We start from the raw sequence: 16930 nt of genomic DNA on the forward strand, positions 1-16930 counted from the left end.
GAAAAAAATTATTCTCAACCCAGGGAACCTCACCAACCCAACCTATCTTAGAATGGTTTGGGTGGGTTAATCTTTCAATTTGTAGGGTGGAGATGAGTTTCAATAATGTCAACCCGAGCCTCTTAAATTGACCAATAAGTTGAAGTCCAACCCAACCAACCCACCCTAACACCCCTAGCTCCCCGCAATAACATTCACATAAGTCCAAATATTTTAGAATATCAATTTGTAAGAAAAATATTTTAGAATATCAATTTGTAAGAAAAAAGACTCATCTATGTCAAGTATTTTGATAGACGGGTACCTGATTCGCTTCTAACCACAACGATATTATTTCAATTTATTCATCTATTGCTAGGTGTTGGACTTTATTACAAAAAAAAACCTTATTATTATTAAAAACTAGCATTTGCCTACATACTTTGTGTGTATGAACACATTTTTTTAGAAAATAAGAAGAAGAGAGGGAGAGAGAGAACATTTGTGGGGGCGGGGGACCCAATACACCCCCAGCTCCCCGCAATAACATTCATATAAGTCCAAATATTTTAGAATATCAATTTGTAAGGGAAAAAAAAACTAGAAAGAGAAAAAAGACTCATCTATGTCAGGTATTTTGATAGACGGGTACTTGATTCATTTCTAACCACAACGATATTATTCCAATTTATTCATCTATTGCTAGGTGTTGGACTTTATTACAAAAAAACCTTACTATGATTAAAAACTAGTATTTGCCTACATACTTTGTGTGTATGAACATATTTTTTTAGAAAAATGAGAAGGAGAGAGGGAGAGAGAGAACATGGGGGGGGGGGAGTGGAAGGTTTTTGGTTTTTTTTTTTTTTTTAATATTGGAGGTATTTTAATAGTACCTGTAGATGAGGATTTAATGAAAAACAGTAAAATTTGAACTTGTGAAATTACATTATTGCCCATCATTTTTTTTGTGTGATAAAAAACTAAGTAGTCTTTTCACCCTTTTTTTGTTAATAAAGAGGGTTTCATTAATTAATAAAGATAAAACTATACATTTATATATTTTATTTTATTTTTTCAATTGACGATGTCGGACTTTATATTCAACAAGCTAAGGCCCATCTTAGCCCAAGGAAAAAGTTAAGGCCCATCTTAGATAAATAAATCAGAAAAAGTACACAAACAATATTGAGTGAGAATCCAACGGCTGTCGTCAGCCATCGAGAATCCAACGGGAGTAATCGCAATTGTAATTTGCCTCCATTGGAAGGGTATTTAACCAGTGGAAATCACGGAAACTTCCTTTTAGATCGTCAGAGAGAACGCTAAAACGGTGAGTAGCACACCAACGAACAGAAGAGTCCCCAAATCAAAGGTTCGAATTAGGGTTTTCCTTCTCCCGAGCTAGAATCTCAAGTCGAAGGTCAAGAACAAGGAATGGTGTGCGAAAAGTGTAAGTTTCTCTAAATTCGCTTCCAACTTTCCGCAAAGTTCTAATCTTTTCCATACAAAAAAATTCTGAATTCTGATTGATGCAGTTTCGGAATTTTGGATTTTGATTGATAATACTTTGATTTTTTTTGCTGAATTTCTTTGAATGAGTAGGTGAGAAGAAGCTTTCGAAGGTGATAGTGCCGGACAAGTGGAAGGAAGGTGCCAGTAACACCACCGAAGGCGGTGGCCGGAAAATCAACGAGAACAAGCTCCTCTCCAAGAAGAAAAGGTCGGTCCGTTTTTCTATTTTTAATTTTTCAATCATTGTCGAATTGTATGAGTTTTGTTTGCGTGTTTAAATTGGTTTTAGGATATGATCATGGGTTTTTGTTTAAATCAAAATTTCTACATGGGTTTTTGTTTAATTTGGTTTTTGCATATGATCGTGATTATTTTCTAATTAATTATAAAAGTAGTCTGTTATCTGCTATTAAACCTTAGATTAGTTAGCTGGTAGCCTAGTACAGAGAAGGGAATGGGACTTGAAAAAACTTGGTGCGATCGTCTTATTTACCGGACCAGATGATAATAAACAGTATGTTTCGTGGTTTTGTGAAATGGAGGTGTTGCAAATTACGCAGAGGACTTGTGTAGGGTGTTGAACAGACTAGAGAGGCATAACATTCATGTAGTTTCAATGTAGTCTCAACTTACGTTTTAGATCAGCCGATGAGGTTGCACAGAATGGATTCATGATTCGTGTTTTAAGTACCCAATTGCCGTTTCTTGAGTTTTTTGTCATATAAGTCTTTGATCAATTCAAAACGCATTCACGATTCATGTGTACAATAATGATTTAACTACCCCATTTCCGTTTCTTGAGTTCTTTTTCTATGCAGTTTGTCTGTGTGGATGTATCACCTGGGATCGTCGGCAAATTTAGTGACATTGGTTTCATTCATTTGCGTGCAGGTGGACTCCATATGGAACTACCAAGTGCATCATTTGCAAGCAGCAAGTACACCAGGATGGCAAATACTGTCACACGTGTGCTTACTCCAAAGGTAGTGTTTCTATTTGATGATCTACCTAGTTTGGTAGCTTTTGTATTGCAGGAAAGTCTGATGTATGCGATGTTATGCAGGAGTTTGTGCGATGTGCGGGAAGCAAGTACTTGATACCAAGCTTTACAAACAAAGCAATGTATAAGGCAAATCAGATGTTTGGTTGACACACTCTATATGGTGTGATGACTCGTAGAAAACTTGTTGATTTCTTATGAATCATACTCATCCCGGACCCCTGGGCATCAAGCGAGAGGATTTACCGTATTTGTAATTTTCGGATGTGAATGTTAATCTTTAGTCTTTTGATCATTTAAATCTAGTAAAAGGGCTTAGCTTGTGAACTTTTGAATGCAAGTTGTAAGATTTGGTCCGAATGCCATATGACATTTTTCTTCCTGCGCATGTTGCGATTATTCAACAATCGCATTGTTTCACGTAAAGTGTGGGCATCGTTTTTAAACGGTTTGCAAAGTACTAAAAATTTAACAGCTAATGCGTATGGGACTGAATATAATTTATAAAGTTGCCCTTAAGCATCGTATTTTTATCGAATGTCTATTTGATAACCATTTGATGTCTATTTGATAAACATTCAACTACTTGACGCCTTAACTTTCATCTAATGCTTCCTTGAATGTGTGGGCATATGAGAAAGGCCAAAATTAAGGATGAGAATATCCGAGATAAAGTAAAAGTGGCAATTGATTAAGGTACATATGCTTTAGTTAAAAAATGCAATTATGTAGCAAAAGCTCAGGGCAACAGGAGTAGTAAAAACTCGAGGGCTGTTTGATACCCCTTTTTGGATCAAGTTTAGTTTTCAAAAACGGTTGATGTACCTAAATTACTTGGTACTCATTAGTTTTCAAATAAAAAATCGAATCAAGAAGGTCGTGGTTTTTGGTTCGTTAACCACGACGACTGTTATCTGATAAATGAAGATTTCTTTTGAACGTAGGTAGTAAATTTACAAGACAAGAAGTAAAATATTTTGGATACAGATGAAACAACCAATTGAGCTTGTTGTTTATTGACTAGTTGAGTGTGTAGAGGACCAATACTTCTCAATTTCTTCTGCTGTTCTTCCCGGAATCCTCCCAGCAATCAGCGCCCACCTGCCGGAAAAATAGTAAAACTTACAGTTCGATCTAGATAATTACAACTCGAAGAATAAAACGAGACCAACCTCTCCCCTACTAGATTGTACATTCTTATGATAAGTGCCTCCTCGTCCTCGGAGAATTGAAGTTCAGATTTTTCTGTGCTTTTCTCTGAAATAAAGAACTCATGATCAACGAGGAAAATTAATACAGAAACTTATTTTGCTTTTGGTTTTGGACAAGGGCATATATGATAATCATTTCGTTTTTAGTTTCTAGTTTTCGTTTTTTTCTTCGTAAATATAGACGGCATATTTGAGAACTATTCCTCCATATTTGCTCATCCTTCTCTGTCACTTAATATTTCCCATCTATTACTCACAAAAAGAAAAAAAATAAAACTAGAAACTAAAACCGAAATAGTTATCAAAGCGGCTTGAAGTTTTAATGCATGGTTTTAATATGAAACATCTCCAAGCCAGTGTAAAAAAAACCCTTACAAGTTACAGCACTATTGTAAGGCTAATTGCTAGCAAAACGAAAGAGGCTGCAAAAGGACCGCACGTAGATGGAACAAACCAAAACAAAAACAATACCTCGAGAGTCCACGACAGTGTCATCAGAAGAAGAGTGCTCGGAGTCTGCCATTTCGCGTAGATTTCTTGATAAGAATTAAGTCACAGAAGAGCCAAGAACAGGATGCTACTCGGTCTCAAACATTTGTTAGGGGAATATATGTTTGAGAGTTGAAAGCAATAATAATAGATGATTACGAATGGTTCTGAAGTAGCAAAGAATGGTAGTTGAATCTAGGCATGTCAAGGAACAGGAAATCCCAAACTCTGTCGACCCGAAAATTATTTGATATGACTCCATTCAATAATCCGTCAATTTACGACAAAATCTATGTCGAATTGGTTATATTATCGCATGTCAAGTTTAGTGAGCTACAGAAGGGATTTAGAATCAAAATCCGATCCACTGAGAGACTAAGTTGAATGGAAGTTGGGGTGTATACAGGTTTGATCGGTAGCTGAATTGGTTGCCGGAGGAGAATTAGCTTGATGCCACGCAGCTTTGTAAGTGTCTGTAGTACAAAGTCCTCCTCTGTGTGTTGTGGCCGCAGAATAAAAGAATATCTAATTAGGAGGGTCCCTTGCAAAATACAAAGCTTGGTTTTTGAGTTGAAACCTATTAGAAAAGAGACTTTGATTTTCGTTTGGTTGTTGTTTGGAGGTTAATAGGATGCAATATGCAGAGCATCTCTAATGGAAGATTCTATTTTACGGTCTCTGCCACCATTTTTATGGGTTTTGAGAGAATATTTAGGTCCCCATAATAATATTAACTTCAATGGAGGGTCCTTAATAGTCCTTAAATTTAAGGAATCATTGTTAACGTAGCAGCTGTTGATTTATTCAATGCAGTTATCTGCGTCCGTTGGTTTAAAAGAAAAAAAATAATTGCAGGACCTATGTCTGCATGCACCAACTTGTTCTAATGGATTGGGTCCCACGTCTGTATGGGTTATTTTTTGGACAAAGACTCTCCTCTCTCTCTTCTTTCTCTTTTTTTTTTTTTTTTTTTTTTTTTTTCTTCTTCCTTCCTGTTTGAACATTCAAGATTTCATCTTTGTAGAGAATGAAAGAATGAAAGAATGAAAAAATGCTGTGAGAGGAGGGGAGGGAGGGAAGGGAAAAATAAAGAGGAGAGAATTCTCATCCTTATTCGTTTAGGCCAGCAGTGAAGTGGGGCCCGCTCAGTCCCTATACCCAGCCATCAAGTATACGGTTTTCTTTGGGGACTCCGGCGAGATCATGTACATTGGGGTAGTTTGAGGACTTATTTCCCAGCTCATTGGAAGCATTCTAGTCTCTATTCATAGGGACATATGATGATAAGGATTGCATTGGAGATGTTCATGTCACAACCAACATGAACAAGATACAAGAGGCTAAAAACACGTGACGCCGACAACTGATAATATTTGTACATATGACCTCAAATATACCTTGAAGCCAACGAATTATCTGTTTCAATCCAATCTTAGAGATCAAACGACAACTTAGTCCCGCTATCAAATAAGCAAGAATGAGGACTTGTGAGGAATCGACTCGCCGTTGAATCGTAACCATTTGCCACTGTTAGGTCGTATGAATGTGGTGCAAACTAACTTGGAATTAATTCGGTCTAAATACCTTGGTGCAAAAGGTAAAATTCAATCACTAAGGATGCTTGCCTTCCAAGATATAAACGAGAGATGCAGAGGAAAATAAAACCCCGCAATTGACTAAGTCAAGTTTGGAAGCAAGACGCTAAGCCAAGTCCCGCTTCAGCCAAAGTTCATGTATATGATCTGCCGACAGCCAAATTCATCGGGGGCCGAAGGCCAGTGGGTGTAAACGATATATACTTGTACAAATAATGTTTAGCTATTTAAGGATGAGTAGAAATATCTATTTAATATTATTCGTGTTCAGATCAGAATTTTGTGTTAATGATCAGAATCGTTTTCATTATGAATCATTTTGTAAAGATCATTTCTACAGAAAATGAATTAAAACTAAGGTCGTTTAATCAATATATTGTAGCAAATACATAGACGTACTTGTATCAAATTTGTTCATTTGTTTTTATATAGTTCAATGACTAAACGAATAGTTTTAATTCATTTTTGCAAAACGATCTTTATAGAGTGATTTATAATACAAAAAGTTGTAATCACAAACACGAAATTCTATAAATCGGCAACGAGCAGTTTTGAGTAGAAAGTTCTACTCATCATTCAAGTAGTCAGGTATTATTCATGCTAGTATTGTTTATGGGTTCGAGGTCGGATGGTATCAAGGGCAAACAAGTAAGCTACTTGGGACTCGGTTCATTTCTTCTTTACTGGTGCAACTCTTGTTTACCATTAGCATCTGTTCATTCGGGTGTGGCTTTCGGCTAAATGTCGTGCACCACTGAAACTGGTGTAAGAACTTAGCGAACTGAAACATCTGAGTACCTAAAGGAAGGGAAATCGACCGACACCTCTGAGGACCTGTGCATGAGTACCTAAAGGAAGGGAAATCAACCGAGACCTCTGACTACCTATGCAAGGGAAATCAATCGAGACCCGCCAGTAGTAGTTAAAGGTAGGCAAATCGACCGAGACCCGCTAGCAGCAAGCGAAAGCAGAATGGTGGTTTGAAGAAAAACGAACGTGGGGTAGCGCGAATTAGGGGTTTGAACAAAAACACACGTGGTTGCCGGAAAACATTCAGAAACAATTAAAGCCGTCAGAAACAATTGAAGCCAACAATTAACTTAAACTTGTCGATCAGAAAGAGAGGGAGGGACCACACCAACAACAGACAATTGAAAGCAAGCCATTGACAAACACAATACCACGCAACCAAATCAACGGATTTCAAAGACGAAATTATTAAACCAGAATCGAATTTATTTATACATAAGTAGAAGGAAAACACAAACATGTCCAGATGCCTCAGCTTAGGAGGCAAAAACAGTACCATGAAACTTAAAAAACATAAAAAGTAAACCATAAAACTTCTTCCGACGAAAACAGATAGCAGACGGTCACCGGCCAAATCTAGAAACCACCACGGAGACGGAGGACAAGGTGAAGGGTGGACTCCTTCTGAATGTTATAATCAGCCAGGGTCCTTCCATCCTCCAACTGCTTACCAGCGAAGATCAACCTCTGCTGGTCCGGAGGAATACCCTCCTTGTCCTGGATCTTAGCCTTCACATTGTCGATGGTGTCCGAGCTCTCCACCTCCAAGGTGATGGTCTTCCCTGTCAAGGTCTTCACAAAGATCTGCATACCACCCCTCAGACGCAGCACCAAGTGAAGGGTCGACTCCTTCTGGATGTTGTAGTCCGCCAAAGTGCGGCCATCCTCGAGTTGCTTCCCGGCAAAGATCAGCCTCTGCTGGTCCGGTGGGATCCCCTCCTTGTCCTGGATCTTGGCCTTAACATTGTCGATGGTGTCCGAGCTCTCAACCTCCAGGGTGATGGTCTTGCCAGTCAGGGTCTTCACAAAAATCTGCATGCCACCACGGAGACGAAGCACCAAATGGAGAGTGGACTCTTTCTGGATGTTGTAGTCGGCAAGGGTGCGGCCGTCCTCGAGCTGCTTTCCTGCAAAGATAAGCCTCTGCTGGTCCGGTGGGATGCCCTCCTTGTCTTGAATCTTGGCCTTCACGTTGTCGATGGTGTCGGAGCTCTCCACCTCAAGGGTGATGGTCTTCCCTGTAAGGGTCTTGACGAAGATTTGCATCCCACCACGGAGACGAAGAACCAAGTGAAGGGTGGACTCCTTCTGGATGTTGTAGTCGGCAAGGGTCCTGCCATCCTCTAGCTGCTTTCCGGCAAAGATCAATCTCTGCTGGTCTGGAGGGATGCCCTCCTTGTCCTGGATCTTGGCCTTGACGTTGTCGATGGTGTCGGAGCTTTCGACCTCCAGGGTGATAGTCTTGCCGGTGAGGGTCTTGACAAAGATCTGCATGCCACCACGCAGACGGAGCACCAAGTGGAGGGTTGACTCCTTCTGGATGTTGTAGTCTGCGAGGGTTCGGCCGTCTTCGAGTTGCTTTCCGGCGAAGATAAGACGCTGCTGGTCTGGGGGGATCCCTTCCTTGTCCTGGATCTTGGCTTTGACGTTGTCGATGGTGTCGGAAGACTCAACCTCGAGGGTGATGGTCTTTCCAGTAAGGGTTTTCACGAAGATTTGCATCTGCAGAAACCAAAATATCATAAGAACAATATCATTTTAAATCAAAATTATAAATTACAGATCAGGAAATTACATAAAAAAAATAAAAACCAATTGGGAAATAAATGCTTAAGAAATCAAAGACTCTATTTTTATTCAAGAACAAACCCATTTTTTTACAACCAGGATATTAACAGCCATTTATCCACAATAATTCAATCCTAATTTTCAAAATTTACAAATCACAAATAGAAAACACAATTTTCCTTCAAAATTACACAATTTAATACGGGATATAAAATAATATGCAAGATTAAATTGATCAACCACAACTCTTAAATTAGATATCGGATACAGAATTAAATCTACTTGTCAAAATTCACACAAAGGTTAATTTACTTTCAATTCGAAAAGACATGCAGATCAGAGAGTTCTATACAGGAAAACCCATAATTCGAAAAAATGGAACATAAAAATCAAAATTCCAGGCAAATTTTCTTTCCAAGTTCCTGATTTCCAAAATCCAATTTTCCTTCACTTTCCTAGAAACCAAACAAGAAATTAACAAATAGGAGAGAAAGAACGCACCTTGAAAGGCTGAAGAAGCTTGGAAAGAGAATTGGAGGAGGAATTTTCAGATTGTAGAAAAGCAAAACAACCGCAATTGTGAGGAAGGGAGGAGGCCCAGGCCTGGATTTATAGCGATAGAGAAGGCGACTTCGTCACGGAAACGGAGGTGGCGTGACGAAGCGGTCCAGTAGTTCAGCGACACGTGGATGGAACGAGGTGCGAAGGCGCGGGTTGAACGGCAAAGCTTGGTATCCACGCCTTTCCTTTCGTAATATCAAGGTCCGTGACCTCAAATGAGTCAATGTACACCGTGTTACATCATTTAAAAAATTTGTAAAACTCAAAAAAATGAATAATATTACTCTATCCTTTAGATAAACACTTTTACTTTTTTGTCCACTTGCTTTGCGGATTATTTATCATCCGTATAAGTGGCATTATCTTTGAAATATTTTTAAATTAAATACTCTGAATGTATATTTTTTTTGACAAACAATATTATATATACTAAGAGAAGGAGGAGATTAGCTTTGTTTCATAATGGGCTAGTAATAATGTGATTCAAATTTTTCGTTAGCGAGAATCGAATCTAAGACCTCTCACTTACAAACGAAAAGGAATAGCAAACTATAGTACTAAGTGATTCTGTATATTAAAGTTATATCTAAAAGTAAATTTCAAATTTTATTTCTAAAGCACAATATACTTTTTTTTAAGACTCCTCCTTTTGCTTTATCAACAATTTTATTTAAGTAGCGCATTTCCATGTAAAATTGTGATTAGTTTTTATTTTTACGCTTGAGATTATAACTAACGGTGTCCTATCTATATTAAATCTTTTGATAATTAGTATTTGTTTTGCAAAATTAACCTTTAGTTTTTCTTTTACTTCTAAAAAGATGGATTACGATGGGGAAGTCACTGGTTGGTCTCTTTTTTAAGAAAAAAATGTACCAAGTTGAACTAATTAGTTAGCTTAGATGGTTGTGCATCATTTGATGTCGTTTATAAATATTGAGACTCCATTTGCATTGTATGTATTTTTTATTATAATAATCCTTCAATGAATTAGAGAAAAATTTACAACTCGTTTGAAAATATTTAAAAAAAAATATGTTTAGATTTCAAGAGGCACTTACACGTTAAAAATGATTTCAAAATGCATTCATCAAAAATATTTTTAATTATTTTAAAAACACCTTTAAATTATATTAAACTTTAAACGACGTTACTCGCTGGAGTGATGCAAAAAGAAACATAGTAATGTATTCCAACCTTCCAAGTGGGGTAGGTGGCTCTGATTTTATGAAAGTGGGCAATAATTACGTTGGGTTGGGATTTTTTTTTTTTTTTTTGTTAAAGAAAAATATAAGCAAGATAATTTGTTGAGTTGGGAGTTGGGAATTGGGAAAAAGGATTCTCGTTGGATTCTTTTTTTTAGAATTTTAGAAATCTCGTGATCGTAATTTTGATCATTCATTGTATATCGTTTCATCAGAAATCATTTTAAAATTAAATATAAATAGTACCTAACGAAAACTAATCGCACTATGTATAATAAATTATCAGGATTATGGAATTCCTAGGAAAGTGATCCGTCCTTTTCTGGGAGTTGGGACCAACAATATTGGATGTATCTAATGCATTTTCTTTTGGAAAAGAAGGGTTTAGGAAAAACATACTTAAGAAATATAATTACATTACTAATTATTCCAAATTAAAAAAAGAATAATTAGAAATCATGCTAAAAAGATGAAAAATGTTGTAGCTTAATCTAGGACCCATCGGTAACGCTACCATTAAAATTTTCTATAGTATCACCCTGCTCGACCTGATGCCACTGAAACGACCTATCATCCTCCATCACATTATGCTTATAGATGAAGAAATAGCTCTCTTGCAGCAAATGAAAGTTCATTTGCCTTTGGCGCAACCTATGCAACTCCTTCCTGAGCTCCCTTACATTATCTGAGGGGTTCGCTTCCACCGTAATCTTCTTCGTCTTACATTTTGTCAACACCATAAGCTTCAACTTACTACTGGACCCCATTTTTCCTTCGTCACTAACTCCGGCCCCACTCATTGCCACTGGTGAGGCCGCATTAGCTATAGTGGCTAATGACGATCTCAAACTCACCTTGATCTTTGCATTGTTTGAAGGCTCACATTCGCACAACAAACAATAATCTTGTGACTTGTTTCCAACTGCATGAAGCACCAAACACTTATTAATCGGAACAGACTAATCTATGACTTGGATTTTCTCTTTCAACTTTGAGACTGTGTTGTGTACGTCCATTTCAACAAGTACATGGATTTTGGACGTGGGTGTCTTCACATTGAGCTGGATTTTCTTATGCTTGTCCTCCACGGCCTTCTCATTGTTATTACAACTATTATTCGTCGATTTATCAGATTCAAATGCGATCAGAAGTTGGATGCCGGAATTGTTGTAGATGTCACAGTATGCAACGTCCCGTTCGTCGTTGAGGACTTGGCCGTTAAAGACTAGGGTTTGGTGGGAAATGGGAATCCCTTGGTATTTCTGAACCTTCTCTTTGATCTCTAGAACGGTGTCGAAATAACCGACTTCAATGGTGAAGTATTTACCTCTCTGGAGCTCAAAATTAACATCCATTGCTAGGAATCAGAATTCAGCTAGGGTTTTGGTAGGGGAAAAGGTGTGTGTGTATGTGTAATTTGTGCATGTAAAAAGGTGCCGATATCAATGTGTTGTAACTGCATCCGATTTGCATGTTTGATTCTTAAAGGCGTACAAATTTTCTGGATTAAGGAGAAAGAATCAAAGAACGTTATCCATTTATTATGTGATCTGCACGGATTTTCAGGTTTTAATGTTTCAATTTTCAAATGTTTGTGTTTACCTATTTCAGGGATCTCGATCTCAAGCATACGGATTAGAAATGAATCCAAAAAATTATCTCAGATTAAATTCGCTTTTAAAATTATTCAGTGAACGTTTGATAACTGTTTTAGTTCCATTTTTTTCACTTTTGATTCCATGTTATATTGGTACCTGGATTCAAAACTTATCATAAAATCAGGGAAAATCCCTCATGCATCAAATGCACGATCTCAGTAACATTTTTTCTATTAGAGTCATAATCATGTGATGTCATGTGTTTAAAAGAAAATTCCTCCATAAATTCTTGTAAATTTTGTGACCAATCAGATTACCATATCCTTACCTAATGACATAGACCAATAACAATTCAACACATGGTTCCCTTGTATGTCCCATCTTGTTAGTTAAGAATATGGGGGCATGTTTACTTTCTGAAACGAAGAAATGAAGGAAACGGAAAGCTTAAAACTAAGAGAAGTAAGAAAAGGGAATTAGAACAACTAGTGCCTCCTAGTCAATCGGATTCTTTATTTTTGGTTATTAACTACGAATTTTAAGAACTTGCACTTTTTCAATTCCTAATGTGTAGGTAAATGCTAGAAAAATTAAATAGTGAAATGACTCTCGCACCCATATTTTAATAAATGTAGAGAATTCAAAAATAAAAATGATTCCAATTCCTATTCTTTGTAAGGAAAATGAGTCTTGATTGGCCGGGACCCAAGTACAAGTATTTCCTTCGGGACTAGATTAAGAACATGTTAGAAAAATAAGCAAAAAGAACACATCGAAGCCAAGGCTTTTACTACAATTTTTTATTTTTTATTTTTTTTATTTTTTTTAAATTTTTAAATTTTTTAAAATTTTAAGTGTAGAGAATGGGCCCAAAAGCCCCAAAGCATACAACTACCCTACAACTGATCCGGGGCTTGAGATTTACATGTGGCGGTGAGGCCGTCACCCTAAAAATTAAAAAATAATCTCCAGCCTCATAAAAGAAGAAGGGAAAAAAAGCTCAGTATGCTCGAATTTAAACAGAGTGAGCTGAGAAAAAAATACAAGTACATGGTAGTCAAGTATACTCATCAGTAGCGTGCCAACGAGATAAAAAGAAATAAGACGAATGAAAGATGGGAATGGAACAAGTAGAAATGTAAGAACTCTTAAATTTCAGGTAGACGGGCCATGGACCCACTCCAACAACACTGATATTGTCTCCACTTGGCCACTGCTCAATCCGTCAGGTGTGGGGTTTTAATACAAAAGACCTCGATGTTAGTTAGAGTGGGGTAATTCTATATAAATTGCTTGTTCTCAAGTCTTCTGCCCGATGTGGGACAGATGAATTCTAACACTCTCCCGCACGTGAGACCCCATTTTATGGGTCACACGTGAAGTTCCACACATCGGCAACCACGTGGAGCCAAGTGGGGCTCACCCATTCGCGTGGGGTCAAAGGGAACCCACCCGTTCATGTGGATGTATGGGGATACGTAGAGCCAAGTTAGGGCTCACCCATTCGTGTGGGATCAAAGGGAACCCACATGCTCATGTGGATATATGGGCTCATCCCCTGACTCTGATACCATCTTAAATTTCAAATAAACGGGCCATATGCCCACTCCAACAACACCAAAGCTGTCCGCACTTGGCCGCCTGCTCAATCTATCAGGTCTAGGGTTTTATCACAAAAGACCTCGGTAATAGTTAGAGTGGGGTAATTCTATATAAAGGGCTTGTTCTCAAGCCTTTTGGCGGATGTGGGACAAAAGAATTCTAACACTCCTCGCACGTGAGACCTCATTTTATGGGTCACACGTGAAGTTCCACACATCGGCAACCACGTGGAGCCAAGTCGGGGCTCACCCGTTCGCGCCGGGCCAATGGAAATGCTTTTACCTATATTTGTTTCTCTTCCCTATATTTCATTGTCAATTTGAGCATACAATGGGCATCAAATGGAAATGCTTTTACCTCAAAGTCTCGTATAATTCAATTTAATCCATACAAATCTGGCCTTTATGAGTTATAACTTCCTCTATTAAAGGTTACAAGGTACAATTTGCTAATGTAGCGATTTGCAAGTAAAAATCTTAACATTCCACCTTCCTCCACCACTCGGCTATTCCAACAAAAACATAGGTCATCTCTTTCGTGTCTTGGTCTAATTATCTTGTCAGTATTTGGAGAGCATAAGCTAGCATAGGCGACAAAATTTGCTATCTTCTCCGCTTGGATTCTTTGCGCATATCCGCAAGGTAGCTCTCCAAGTTTGCTTTTTCCCATAAACGTTTATGAATAAGATCTTCCTTTCTTGATTCATCTGACAAAACAAACCGATGATTAATAAGTTATGAAGAACCTCTTGGATGTAAGTGTGTAAGAAGTTGGAGCACGTAGGCCCTCGAACTCACAACTCAAAACCGTAATCAATGTAATAATTCTCCATTAAGGAACTTGATTATCCCCTTGACCTTGAGCATCATAGACTGTTTTTCTAAGGTTGTCAGGTCTTGAACGAAAGATTTTGTGTAGCCAACAGTTCATGGTGAACTGCTAAAGAAAAACAAGGTTGGTTCTCATCCTCATGGGTGGTGATCTAATGTATCTAAAGTTGGTAACCCCAACCAAACTCAGAGTGCCATTAGAAGAAAAGCAAAAGGAAAAACATTTAAATTTAAAGTTTATTTACCTAGATTTCTCCATCCGTCAATAGGCGCACCAAGGGATCTCCGTGTCAGGTAGGAGGCATCATCCCATGTATATGGTGCTTTTCTCACATTGTATCTCCAGAACCAACAGCCACACCATAGTAATAGCTGAATCAACAAAAGACTAACTGGTAATCCATGTAATAATTAATGTAAAATCACTGTCTCCAAAGTAAAAGCCAGCATTTCGAGAATGACATGAAGGGAACTCTAACCTTGCCAATAGTGTAGGGCAGAAGTATGAAACGGACACCAAGAAGATCCCACATGGAGGGTTGTTCCGCACCGTTAATCTGCAGCTCCAGTTCGCTGCCGAGATCTTCTTCCACTTTCCTACGGAAAAATAAATAAATTAATTAAAAATCCACCATTTTTTAAGACAATTACCCAACCATAAAATGCAGTTCTTGATACAATCGATTAATCATAGGGGATAAATTTCCAACTTTTAACAGCGCATTTCATTATTTCCCTTTGAAAATGACTAGAAGTTCATACTTGTTCATCTGCCTGTTGCTCTTCTTCTTATTTGTAGTCCCTCCAGTACGCTCAAGTTCCAAAGCCCGTAGTCTATTTTTGTACGCAGGAGTCTTCTTGACCATGTCTACAGCCTACAAAGGTATTAAACATCAACAATGTCACGGAAAACAACCTTTTGCAGGCTTCTGAGTCATAAAATAAATGATGTGTATGACCAAGTCCCATATGAATCCACCAGAGTACGCACGTACACTCATCGTAGTACAAACCTTTAGTACACGAGTAACAAAGGCATGTTGCGCAAGTATTTTAAGAAATACACTGATATCCACTAGCCAAACATTAATGCATTGAGACGTGTATATCATCTGTAGGAATAATATTGATTTGCGACAGTACCTGATTATACCTTGTCCACTGATTTAGATACTGAAATGCAGAAAGAATCAAAAGAAGGCCAACCAGGACAGCCCGAGGATCCTACAAGGTGAACATATAAACAGCTTTAGAAAAAAGTACATAGAAATGGAGATGCACCTATCAACTTACAAAGTTACTTCTGAGCAGGCAGAATATGAAGTTATAATCTAAAGAAAGAAAAGTCTCTCACCGTTTTGTGACCATAATATGCTTGATAGTAGCGAGCCGTATTGTAAAATACCTAACAAGTAAAAAAACATGATAAAGTTATTATCTTTCACAAACATCTAAGTTCAAAGAACCCAAATTACCAATCCAAATTTACCATAGCTAACAAGAATGTTCTTGTTTCGTGTAGTCTCGATTCTTAAGTCTAAGAAAACCCAGTTTTCAGCCTATAACTCAATGCATTACTGACTAATTAGTTTATTTGTTTTACCTCCTCTGGATGTGCAATGGCATAATCATACTGCTCGCGCGACGCTTCGTCTTTCAGAATCTGCAATGTAGCAATTTAACTCCATTGTCAGTAGCACAAGACGGCAAACAAATCTTCAAAATTTGCCATCTTTTCCCACAAAATAACATGATCCCAAGTACCTCATAAGCGTTGGCAATTTTCACAAACAGCTTTTTCGATTCCGGATCCGGGTTTTTATCCGGGTGACTGATAATTCAACACCAAATTGTGAATAAATATGATCAAGATATTGACTTTATATCAAATTTTATGCTAATTTGCAGAGTAAAAATATCACAGACTCACTGTTTCAATGAGAGCTTGTAGTAAGCTTTCTTGATTTCCGACGAATTGGCGCTCTGCGTAACCCTAGACGAGAAATTGAAACGTTAGGTAAATATGCAACCAATACAGGGGTAATTCGGGAAATCAAAGGGAAAATTATGAGGAAGATGAGCTGACCCGAGGAGATCGTAGCAGTCGTCCTCGTCGCAGTAGATGGCCATCGATGGAGTGATGAGCTGGAACAGCATTAGAAATGAAACGACCGCGAACCACCGAATCGCTGCCGGTGGCGCCATGGTTCCGACGGAGCTACGGATTTCTCTGAAAATGGATTCCGAGAGCAGGAGCGCGTTTAATGACAACTAAAATAAAATATAACCAATTAAATAAGTCAACAGATCTGGATTTCCAAAAATATCAGCCGTCGGATTAGCATAACACCCATATGTGAAACGGCGTGTCGCTGTGTAAGAGTTGGCTTGGTTTGACCACCACTTTGGGTATAAGAGCGTACTTTGGTTATTACAATGTATAAGCAATATAACACAGAATCATGCATAGTTTATTTAGAAGTGCTTTTAAAGTAGCTAAAAACGTTTTTAGAAAAAATATTTTTGAGTTTTAAAACATTTGAAGTGCTTCCAAGGAGAAGCAAGTAACTGATGTAGGAAACGCTTCACCAAAAACGTTTGCAGTTATTTTAAAAGTATTTTCAAATTAACTTGTAGTATTTTTAGGTTGATTGCAACAAACTTTGATACGAAAAACACAAATAACAAGAAGTAAGTATAAATTTTTTGCTTGTGATCAATCTCAAAATCATGTTTGTATGAACAAT

At 37.8% G+C, this 16930-nt stretch overlaps 4 protein-coding genes and 1 pseudogene across 4 annotated transcripts; 1 reads left to right on the forward strand and 4 right to left on the reverse strand.

The window, feature by feature from the left end:
• Window positions 1-1296: 1296 nt before the first annotated feature.
• Window positions 1297-2940, forward strand: LOC137726122 (postsynaptic protein-like protein). Its single transcript, XM_068464996.2, has 4 exons — window positions 1297-1432; window positions 1585-1702; window positions 2386-2477; window positions 2558-2940. The coding sequence occupies exons 1-4, from the start codon at window positions 1417-1419 to the stop codon at window positions 2620-2622; spliced, it is 291 nt and encodes a 96-aa protein (XP_068321097.1). The 5' UTR covers window positions 1297-1416; the 3' UTR covers window positions 2623-2940.
• A 422-nt stretch (window positions 2941-3362) lies between these two features.
• LOC137726123 (MYB-like transcription factor ETC1) lies at window positions 3363-4715 on the reverse strand. Its single transcript, XM_068464997.2, has 3 exons — window positions 4177-4715; window positions 3667-3751; window positions 3363-3595 (listed from the first exon to the last, which is right to left on the reverse strand). Exons 1-3 carry the CDS (start codon window positions 4226-4228, stop codon window positions 3508-3510), a joined length of 225 nt encoding a protein of 74 aa, XP_068321098.2. The 5' UTR covers window positions 4229-4715; the 3' UTR covers window positions 3363-3507.
• A 2289-nt stretch (window positions 4716-7004) lies between these two features.
• LOC137724412 (polyubiquitin) lies at window positions 7005-9202 on the reverse strand. The gene is made up of 2 exons (XM_068463154.2): window positions 8889-9202; window positions 7005-8321 (listed from the first exon to the last, which is right to left on the reverse strand). The coding sequence occupies exon 2, from the start codon at window positions 8319-8321 to the stop codon at window positions 7176-7178; it is 1146 nt and encodes a 381-aa protein (XP_068319255.1). The 5' UTR covers window positions 8889-9202; the 3' UTR covers window positions 7005-7175.
• Window positions 9203-10644: 1442 nt separating this feature from the next.
• On the reverse strand, window positions 10645-11508 carry LOC148696522 (ubiquitin domain-containing protein 7SL RNA2-like; annotated as a pseudogene).
• A 2176-nt stretch (window positions 11509-13684) lies between these two features.
• LOC137724413 (chaperone protein dnaJ 50) lies at window positions 13685-16451 on the reverse strand. The gene is made up of 10 exons (XM_068463155.2): window positions 16270-16451; window positions 16114-16176; window positions 15948-16014; window positions 15787-15846; window positions 15538-15588; window positions 15327-15407; window positions 14946-15058; window positions 14663-14780; window positions 14429-14555; window positions 13685-14059 (listed from the first exon to the last, which is right to left on the reverse strand). The coding sequence occupies exons 1-10, from the start codon at window positions 16386-16388 to the stop codon at window positions 13956-13958; spliced, it is 903 nt and encodes a 300-aa protein (XP_068319256.2). The 5' UTR covers window positions 16389-16451; the 3' UTR covers window positions 13685-13955.
• Between the last annotated feature and the right edge of the window lie 479 nt (window positions 16452-16930).

This window comes from Pyrus communis, chromosome 5, assembly GCF_041283825.1.
Source record: "Pyrus communis isolate YQ-2024b chromosome 5, ASM4128382v1, whole genome shotgun sequence".
NCBI classification, from domain to species: Eukaryota; Viridiplantae; Streptophyta; class Magnoliopsida; order Rosales; family Rosaceae; genus Pyrus; species Pyrus communis.